Raw genomic sequence first — 10,335 nt, 5'->3', positions numbered from 1 at the left:
AGCCAGTAGAAACATCCAACGCTCTATTAAAGAGGGGACAACACAGATGTCAGTATGCTCTCAACATAATTTACTACCTTTAGTCTTGTAGGATTTGCATGCCAGCCTGTCCCTCACTAGTCTCACCTGAATCAATGAAGACAATCCAATTTCTTATGAATACATATCAGTATGTTGCTGCTGCTGCTAAGTCGCTTCAGTCGTGTCTGACTCTTAGCAACCCCATTGACTACAGCCTACCAGGCTCCTCCATCATGGGATTTTCCAGGCAAGGGTACTGGAGTGGGGTGCCACTGCCTTCTCCACATATCAGTATAAAACTCTTTAAGTCATCAGACTGAATGGTAGTTAATTTAAGTACCCTTTATACTTTACTAGAGGATAATGGTTAAGAGAACAAGGACACAAAGATGCAGATTCTGATCACAACTCTATAATGCTTAGGTGAACCTACTTCTGAACATTAGGCTCTTCAGCATTCACTTTCCCTTAACCCCGAATTTCAGGTTGAGGCGATCAAGGTGCTGTCCTGTAAATTATCAGCCTTCACCATCACCAGATTTACTCCCCCACAAGGAGAGGGTTACTTTGGTTACTTCTGCTTGGGTTCTCTCATCACACCTGCCCTCTCCTCACACCGAAACCAACAGGATTTTTAAGGAAAGCACAGAAACACTGGAAACCAGGCTGTGATCGATTCTTAGGAATCGATCAAGCAATGCTCCCATGGGGTGACCTGGCCCTCAGCCTGAATCCTAGATGTAGAGTCTAGTAGGCCACATGTCTTTTAAAAAGATTTTATTAAAGGTCTTTGCAGAGCAACATTCAGATTCCAGATCCAGCGGCCAAGGAGACCTGAAAGCGGACAAAATACAGTAAGAACAGAAAATTCACCTTAGTGTCGGGTTTACATGAAAATCAATACACACAGAACATCCAGAAACAAACACCACAACAGGCACCAGGCGTAGGAGAGGCCTGTCACCGTTTTAACGGATTGTGGGAAGAACAGCTGATTACTAATAAGAGTGACCTGAAATTTTTGAACTAAAGAAGACAGTGCAAACACTCAAGAATACCAGGGCTAAATGAGTCCCTGGCTCCAATCTGTGTCCTCTCATGTAAAGCAAGCGTAATCTACTTTTTATTCACTAGGTGGAATACTGTTCCATTATGCCCCAAGAGGCCCTTACAGACATACCTATTATGCTGTGGGTACCGGCTGGGGCATGGCAGGCGGCTCTGGCTTCCCACCCTTCTGTTCAGAGATGGGGGTGGTGGGCAGTATTTCATCTTTGGGTTCCACAATGCTCACGTGATCAGGCAGAGGCTTCTTAGGGCCAATCTTACCAGTCGGGTCCCAAGGCAGCATGATCTTTACCTTGATGCCCAGCACACCTAGAAGATGCCATAGTTTAGACCTACCTATAGTTCCACTACTCCCCACTACACAACAGAACAGAGCAGAAGGAAGAAAAGAACAGGTTACTCAAGCATCCTGTGTCTGGCCCCTTCTCAGACAAATGCCTCTAATCAATCAATGAACAGGACACTCTGCAAAAGGAACCCATGCACAGCACCGCAGAACGTGGCACTGACAAGGCCCGAGAGCAGAATGTGCCTTTTCTGACTCGTCATCGTGTCATCACTGAAGGGTACACCAGTGGCTGAGACAAGGACAAACCAACTCTCTTCCATGAAGCTAAACAATGAACCCGAAGAGTGCAAAGATGTTCACTATACCCCCAACTCCCCAAACACTGAAGAGTAGGTATAAAACCACGCCTACCCATTTAAGCCACTGCCCCAAGCACTCCTGGCTACTCACCCTGTCTGAGCAGCACATGGCGCACGGCGGTGTCCACATAGTAGTTAACAGGGTCCCCACTGTGGATCATGAGGCCATCCACAAACTTCATGGATTTAGCCCTCTGTCCTCGAAGTTTCCCAGACACCACGACCTCGCAGCCTTTGGCCCCACTCTCCATGATGAACCGCAGCACACCATAGCAGGCCCTTTGGGCGCACAAGAGACAGAGAGCCATTTGTGTCATTACCAGACATGACCACTCAACCCCACCCCACTTCAAATCAGAACTCAGCCTGCACTTGACTACTTTCAGTGTCCCTTTAATGCAGAGTAAGTTTGACCAGAGCCTGACCCAAGAGATAGAAACCTTCTTCCACTCCCACCACACACCATCTTAGGGAACTCCTTAGGGAAACACATCAAGTTCCTTCTAATCAAGTGCTTTCCAAACTTGACTGCACATTATAGAATCGCCTCAAGGTCCAAATGAACCACTCGAACTTCAGTGCGTGCAAAATTCACCTGGAGGGCTTATGAAGACAGGTTGCTGGGCTGTATTCCCCCACTCCCCAATTCAGTGAGTCTGGGTTGGAAACGGCAAATGTTTATTTCTCATCAGTTCTTACTGGCAACACTGATGCTGGCCCAGGCACCAGACGTGTCACTGATCTACGTGGTGGAGATGGCAGTCAAACCAGGTATGCAGTCTTCTGCACACCCTTGCCTACGGCATTCCTCCCATGGGAACCCGACTACAGCACAGCCTTCACATCCCTCCTCTGTTGAAAAACCTCCCAAGGTTCTGCATTAAGGATTAATGAACTCCCAACACCCAAGCAAGGCACTTCATTTACTCCAAGTAGTGAAATTGCTCAAGGAACTGCCAGCTGAAATCTTATTAGCAAGCCCAGCCCTGGGGCCAATCTAACCACCTCATGTCCTCTGTTCCTCACATTACTATCTATACATACCTAGAGGGCATACGTGACTAGATTTTAAGCTCTCTCATCAGCAATGAGTCTTGTCTGAGACCCAGAGTTACCACCACACAATGTATGTGAATGACTTCAACATGAACCCAAACCACTTCCCAGCCCCATCCTACGTTCTACTCCCAAAGCACACAGTGCTCTACTACCACCACCCACTTTTTTAAACACTTGTGTCTTTACTAGTCTTTCTAACTAGGCTGCAACATGGACTGACAATGTCTTATTGTTAAAGCCCTCAGAAACTAGCTGAGCCTGTCACAGTCCACTTACTAAATTAACAAAATAGCTGATATACTGATTCACAGGACACAATCATAAGGACTCTTACCTCCGCACAGCAAGGCCTCCTAGGAGTTTGTAACGCAGAGACTCTGCCTGGGCAATGGCACACAGTCCTCTTGTGGCTACCTTTTCAGCATAAAGCTTTAAAGAAACAAGGCACATTCTTAAACTTGTTACACTCACCACTGTTTTCAACTAAAAATCAGCACATTCATGATTCAAGCAGACACCACTCTATGTATCACTATACTTGTCCTCATTTAGTGGCTGAGTGTGCAAGCCCATTGGCTACAGGCCACCAGGCTCCTCTTCTCCAGGCCAAGAGTCCTGTGTGGGTTACCATGCCCTCCTCCAGGGGATCTTCCTGACTCGGGGACTGAGCCTGCACTAGCAGGCAGATTCTTTACCAGTAAGCCACCTGGGAGGCCCTTCACTGTGCTGCTGCTGCTGCTGCTAAGTCGCTTCAGTCGTGTCCGACTCTGTGCGACCCCATAGACAGCAGCCCACCAGGCTCCCCCATCCCTGGGATTCTCCAGGCAAGAACACTGGAGTGGGTTGCCATTTCCTCCTCCAATGCATGAAAGTGAAAAGTGAAAGTGAAGTTGCTCAGTCGTGTCTGACCCTCAGCGACCCCATGGACTGCAGCCTACCAGGCTCCTCCGTCCATGGGATTTTCCAGGCAAGAGTACTGGAGCGGGGTGCCATTGATGCCCACATCTAACAAACACTCAGGGACATAGACTGAACTGAACCATTCCTCATTTTTCTCCCACCCCCACCTCCTTCCACAGCCAAATCATGGAGATCAATGGGCAGCCAGTCTCTCCTACGTATCATTACTATATCCAAGATGGACATAAACGGCTGCCAACTGCTTATTAAAAGAACTTCAACAAAATACCAATCCACTTGTAATACTCACTGATCACAAGTAAGCTTTCAGGGTGATAATATGAGTTTTCGGAAGTACCATCCTAAAGAGGGCTTCCCTGGTGGCTCAGATGGTAAAGAATCCGCCTGCAATGTGGGAGACCTGGGTTCAATCCCTCGGTTGGGAAGATCCCCTGGAGGAGGGCAAGGCAACCAGCTCCAGTATTCTTGCCTGGAAGAATCCCCACGGACAGAGAAGCCTTGGGTCCATGGGGGTCACAAAGAGTTGGACACGACTGAGTGACAAAGCACAGCACAACATCATCCTCAACAGCCATTTCTATGCCCAGAGTAGCCTCTGGCCCAAGCCAGGATCACTCACCTCTACACTGCCTTCAGGGAAGCCAAATCTCTTCTGAACCACAGCAGTCAATTCCCGGATCCGCCGGCCCTTCTCACCAAGTACATTCTGTGTCCTGGGGAAAATGATGAGTGACAGTTCACAGCTCTCATAACATTAGATGTAATTTTAAATCTTGCACATGTGTGGTAGTAAAAATCTAATTCATCTGACACAACCAAGTTTAAATTTTGGATGATAAGAACTAAGAGATAATCATTTTTTTTTTAAATGCAGCTTAAAAACTCATTCACTAAGACTCAACCGTTGTTTTGCTAAGTTTACAGAACAAATCACCTTAGTGCAGACGACAATTATAGGTGATGGCCAGAAAAATGAATTTTTTACCTGGTGGCCAAGATAATGATTTCTGTCCTGGTTGGTGTAACTCGGACCTCAACTCCAGAGTACCCATCTTCAGCCAGCTCCCGAGTGAGAAACTCGTTCAGTTCAGCTTTGAAGATGCCATCAGCGACAAACTAACCAAAAGTAAAATGAAAATCAGGATCTGGACATGGGCTCACTTTTCTAGCCCAGTCAATGCAACCCTAATAAAAATTCAACACCTCCAACCAACGACCCATCATCAATTATTTTGCCTTGTTCCAGAGGAAACATAGCAAACCCTTCTCAGACAAATGCCTCTAGGTCATCTTTTGGAAGTTAACTTTGATCCAGGCCCTTAACACTGTGCCACAGAACGCGGCACAGGGTAGGGGTCACCTGGACAAAGAGAACACTTCCAGTCAGACTCGTCATCTCCTCTTCATTGAAGGGTTTTAAATTATCAAACCGTTTTCCTCAGGCCCCTTCCCTCTATTTCCCCAGAACTTTTCCTTGACCCCAAGACAGAACAAGAATTTGTCAGTAACCTTCCCAACTGAGGTCCTCGGAGTCAGAAGCCTGCACCCAGACACGCCTAGGAAGGCAAGCAAACACTGCTACCTCCCTTTCTCAAAACTATGATTCGATGAGGGAAAAGGCTCATGCCTTCAAAACATCACGTTTAGTAACTTTACTAACTACTGACTAAGAAAGGCTCACAAGCGCTCCTCCAGCGCATGAGGAGCCCTCAGTGCTCATCTCTGCTCTCCGCCCAGAACCGGCAGAAATCCTTCTCTCCTATCCCAGGCATACTGCTTTCAGCAGCCACGGGCCTGCGCTCAATCCACCGCCATCCGCTGCCTACGGGAAAGCGGCACAGTCCAGCCGCTGCCCCGGGTATAGCGAAGAGCTATAGGTCTCGCAATAGCACCCAGAGAAGCTCCTGACCCGCGAAACGCCACAGTTCCCTGCAACCTGGCCCCGGGATCTCACCTTCCTCTTTTTGGAAATTTGCACGGCCATCTTGCCGCCGCGAGCCGCCGAAAGGAAAGGAAGTTGCAAGTAGGCGGAAGTGCGTATAAAGGGCGCTGTGCAACGACAAAGAACTGCGCGACGTCGACGCCTGTGAGCGCTCATGGGAAGTGTAGTTTTCACTTTGGTAAAAGGAAAGGGAAAAGCGCGGTGCAAGGGTTGATGCTTTTGAACTGTGAGGTGTTGGAGAAGACTCTTGAGAGTTCCTTGGACTGCAAGGAGATCAAAGCAGTCAATCCTAAAGGAAATCAATCCTCAGTATTCATTGGAAGGACTGATGATGAAGCTGAAGCTCCAATACTTTGGCCATCTGATGCAAAGAGCTGACTCATTGGAAAAGACCCTGAGACAGACTCAAGTCAGGAGGAGAAGGGGAGGACACAGAGGATGAGATGGTTGGATGGCATCACCGATTCAATGGACATGAGTTTGAGCAAGCTCCAGGAGATGGCGATGGACAGGGAGACCTGGAGTGCTGCAGCCCATAGGGTCGCAAAGAGCTGGACACAACTGAGCGACTGAACAACAATATCCAGAAACCTGGGGCTTCCCAGGTGGCACTACTGGTAAAGAACCCGCCTGCAAATGGAGGAGAGAGAGTGATGAGGGGTCGATCATAGGGATGAGGGGTCGATCTCTAGGTCACGAAGATCCCTTGGAGGAGGGCATGGCAACCCACTCCAGTATTCTTGCCTGGAGAATCCCATAGACAGAGGAGCCAATATCTCAATCAGAGCTTAAAAAATTCAGAGAAGTTTAGAGTCTAGTTCTCATCAGTTTAAAACCAAGTATAAACACACACTTGTCTGCTCACTTTATTCTTTAATAAAACCAAAGAATAAAAAAATAAAAGGGCTTTGGGGCTGAAAGCCCTCAGTGAAATTCACTGAGGCACCTATCTCTTCCAATTTGTGTCCACTTCCTCTGTTGCAAACTGATAATAATAATATATATAATATGTATTAAATATTCTAAGGACTGTTTTAGGACTTTATATTATTAATTCGTTACCTTTACCTCATGTTCATAAAGTCTGTTACAGCTTGTAACAGAAGTCACGATAGTGGCTCGAAATTCTTTTTCAATTAAAATCTCCCCTCACAGACAAAAAAATTTCAAACATACAGAAAAGTTGGAAGAATTGTACAGTGTACACCCATATATGCATCCCTTAGGTGCTGCAATTAACATTTTTTCTGTATTTGCTTTATCACATACTTATCCTTGCCTCTATCCACCCAACAATGCATCTTTTGATACATTTCAAAGTTATTTTCAGGCATTAGGACACGTCACGCCTTAAACTTCCCCAACAGTTTTTTTTTTTTTCCAGTTTTATTGAGAAATAATTGACATACATCAATGTATAAGTTTAAGGCATACAACATAATGGCTTGATTTACTTATATCATGAAATGATTATCACAAAAGATTCAGCTAACATCCATCATCTTATATAGATACAAAAATAAATTGAAAAAAGAGGAAAAGTTTCCTTGTGATGAACACTTTTATTTTAAATCTGAAGTTTGTTTCCATTTAAAAAATTAGAAAATTTCTTTATAAAACTTTTACATTTTTCTTAAAAATATAGAAATATCTAGCAAACTTGTGGCCCCACATTTCCTCATGGCAGCACTCTCCTTTCCCGTTATATGGGAAAGGGTTTCCAATGTGCCACGGCTCCTGACAGCTTCGCTCACTGATTGTCTGGTCCTAGAAGCCATCTGAGCTTTTGCCCAGCACTGAAACACCTCTGATGCTGAGATGCTCTGATCCTATAATCATGGACTTAACAGAGTTCTGGGGGGAGTCTGTACAGAGGGACCAGGGAAGATGGAAAGAAATGGATGAACCAAAGAGACTTGCTGTGGATCTAATGTACCTTGGTGATGGATTGAGGTTGAGGGGAGAATTGAAAATGACATCAAGGCTAGATGCTTAGTGAGAACCCTCACTGAGGTTAGGAAATCAGGAATAGGCTTTTTCTCCATGTCATCTCCCTCTGTCACTTCCTCTAGGATTGGGCCTCTTCTAGCTGTTCCTGTAACTAGCATACTCACCTCACTGGGTTGGAATGGCCTGTTTATGTGTTTTTCCTACTAGACTGTAAGCTTCCTAAGTGCAGAGACCAAGTCTGTTTTGTTCATTACACCCAGAATCTAGGATATGGCCTGGCTCAGGCCCAGTGTCAATCAAAGTTTGATTATCAAAGAAATTAATTAATGAATTCTGGTTTTAAATCCATCCTTAGTAGTGTGGCTCATATACATTTCCTTGCATCTTCCTGGGATACCCACAAAACCAAGTTGTGGAGACTCAAAGCTAAGGATCAGACCATGGAGAATTCTTTGATGTAAACACCACCTCTGGAGTCTCTGTGGTAGCTCATCTCCTGCCCCTTCCCAATGACACAAGAGGATGCCTGCCTGGGTATTGTCCTCTGGTTCCAGGAGAAAGCCCATAAAGGAAGCCTTTACCATGATGCCTTCCTCTTTATCTATTATAAGAAGACATTGCTAAGTCACTTCAGTCATGTCCGACTCTGTGCGACCCCATAGACAGCAGCCCACCAGGCTCCCCCATCCCTGGGATTCTCCAGGCAAGAACACTGGAGTGGGTTGCCATTTCCTTCTCTAATGCATGAAAGTGAAAAGCCAAAGTGAAGTCGCTCAGTCGTGTCCGACTCTTAGCGACCCCATGGACTGCAGCCTACCAGACTCCTCTGTCCATGGGATTTTCCAGGCAAGAGTACTGGAGTGGGGTGCCATTTCCTTCTCCAAGAAGACATTATATCACTCAAAATCACACTGTAAAAATAATAGTCACAATACACTGAATTCTAATTAAAAATAGGGAATGTCCTGGTTGTCCAGTGGTTAGGACTCTGCTTTCTCCCAAGGGCCCAGGTTCAATTGCTGATCAGGGAACTAAGATACCACAAGCTGCTTGACATGGCCAAAAAAAAAAAAAAAGATATCTGACTTTGGGACTTCCCTGGTGATCCAGTGGTTAAGATTCTGTGCTCCCACTGCAGGAATGCAGGTTCCATCCCTGGGCAGGGAACTAAGACAAGGCATGCCCCACAGTGAAGCGCCCCCTCCCCCCCAAAAAATGTTGGGACTGTGAGAGTGAGTTGTTAATCTCTTCCCAAATATCCAAAATGTAAACAGGGTTTACTCAGTTTGGCCGGTCATGCCACAGAGGTGTACCTGGAACTGTGAAGAAAGGGCAATGTGTCTGTCCACACAAGGGCCACACAAGTCTTGTCCTGAAATTCCTAGAAATCAAAGGTGAGGCTTGCCTGGTTGAATGAATATAGCCCACAGTTTTGGAGAACAGTGTAGTTACTTAGAAGACCAGCACAGTGGAATCTCATAGAAAGCATTTAGCATATGTGGATCCAACTAGAGGAGCTTGGCAAAAAAAGAAGAGAGAATTTAGAGTAAAACTGGGTGTGCCTGCCTCTCTGTTCCCTGAGCATGTGAGATAGAGAACTAAAGAGCCCTTCTGCTTAAACAGGCTGTGAAGGGTCTTGCTTCCCTGAGGGCCTGCTCTTCCCTGAGGGTGAGCATCTAGCTGGGCTGAGTGTTCAGTGACTTATATTTTTTTTTCTACAAGACCCCTGAATAAGCCGACAACTTTTTCTAGTGTTCAATAAAAGAACCAGGGATCTGTGCCAATCCTGAGGGAACACTGGATTCACAGAGAGAGGGTACATCAGTCTCTACTAGAGCACCTCTTAAGGGATTACTGTTTGAGGATGATATCCACTCTATTTGGTCATCACTATTTTGTTTATTTATTTATTTTGGGCTGCGCTGGGTCTCTGCTGCTGTGCACGGCCTTTCTCTAATTGCAACGAGCAGGGCCTACTCTTCCTTGTGGTGCTCAGGCTTCTCATTGCTGTGGCTTCTCTTGTTGCAGAGCCCAGACTCTAGGTGCTCGGGCTTCAGTAGTTGCAGTGCATGGGCTTAGTTGCTCTAAGGCACATGGAATCCTCTGAAACCAGGGATCAAAACCATGTCCCCTGCATTGTCAGGCGGATTTCCAACCATTGGATCACCAGGTACATCCCAGTCATTAAGTACTTTAGATAATAACACCTTCAAGTGAAATATGATGATTCCATAGCATTTTCAATGATTTGAATAAAATTCATGAGTGACTCACTCTGAACCCAGCTGGAACTGAGTCTCTGACTATCAATAGAACAATATTACAGAATAAATTTTAAAATAGTTTTCATTATTTTATTTGGCCTCGCTGCATGGCTTGTGGGATCTTAGTTCCCCAATCAGGGATGGAAGCTGGGCCGACAGCAGTGGAAGCACCGGATCTTAACCACTGGATCACCAAGGAAGTCCCCAAGAATTTTTAAAATTTACTGTTTTGTATCATTTCTAAAAGGCTCACACTACTGATAGCCTCTACTGATAGCCTTGAAAAAAAAAAAGTGAAAGTATTAGTCTCTCAGTTGTGTCTGACTTTTTGTTACCCACATGGACTGTAGCCTGCCAGTCTCCTCTGTCCATGGAATTCTCCAGGCAAGAGTACTGGAGTGGGTTGCCATTCTCTTCTTCAGGGGATCTTCTCGACCCAGGAATAGAACCCAGTTCTTCTGT

At 45.8% G+C, this 10,335-nt stretch overlaps 1 protein-coding gene and 2 non-coding genes across 3 annotated transcripts; all 3 read right to left on the bottom strand.

Annotated features, from left to right (window-relative positions):
• Positions 1 to 783: 783 nt before the first annotated feature.
• RPS3 (ribosomal protein S3) lies at positions 784 to 5,729 on the bottom strand. The gene is made up of 7 exons (NM_001034047.1): positions 5,672 to 5,729; positions 4,703 to 4,833; positions 4,337 to 4,430; positions 3,131 to 3,225; positions 1,829 to 2,016; positions 1,202 to 1,398; positions 784 to 855 (listed from the first exon to the last, which is right to left on the bottom strand). The coding sequence occupies exons 1-6, from the start codon at positions 5,699 to 5,701 to the stop codon at positions 1,205 to 1,207; spliced, it is 732 nt and encodes a 243-aa protein (NP_001029219.1). The 5' UTR covers positions 5,702 to 5,729; the 3' UTR covers positions 784 to 855; positions 1,202 to 1,204.
• Positions 1,511 to 1,654, bottom strand: LOC112441710 (small nucleolar RNA SNORD15). Its single transcript, XR_003029569.1, has one exon. It is a non-coding gene; the product is annotated as a small nucleolar RNA SNORD15 (small nucleolar RNA).
• On the bottom strand, positions 4,980 to 5,129 carry LOC112441711 (small nucleolar RNA SNORD15). The gene has a single exon (XR_003029570.1). It is a non-coding gene; the product is annotated as a small nucleolar RNA SNORD15 (small nucleolar RNA).
• Positions 5,730 to 10,335: the final 4,606 nt, after the last annotated feature.

This window comes from Bos taurus, chromosome 15 (genome assembly GCF_002263795.3).
Source record: "Bos taurus isolate L1 Dominette 01449 registration number 42190680 breed Hereford chromosome 15, ARS-UCD2.0, whole genome shotgun sequence".
NCBI lineage: Eukaryota > Metazoa > Chordata > Mammalia > Artiodactyla > Bovidae > Bos > Bos taurus.
The sequence above is the reverse complement of the archived record's forward strand: the minus strand, read 5'-3'. Positions and strand labels throughout refer to the sequence as shown.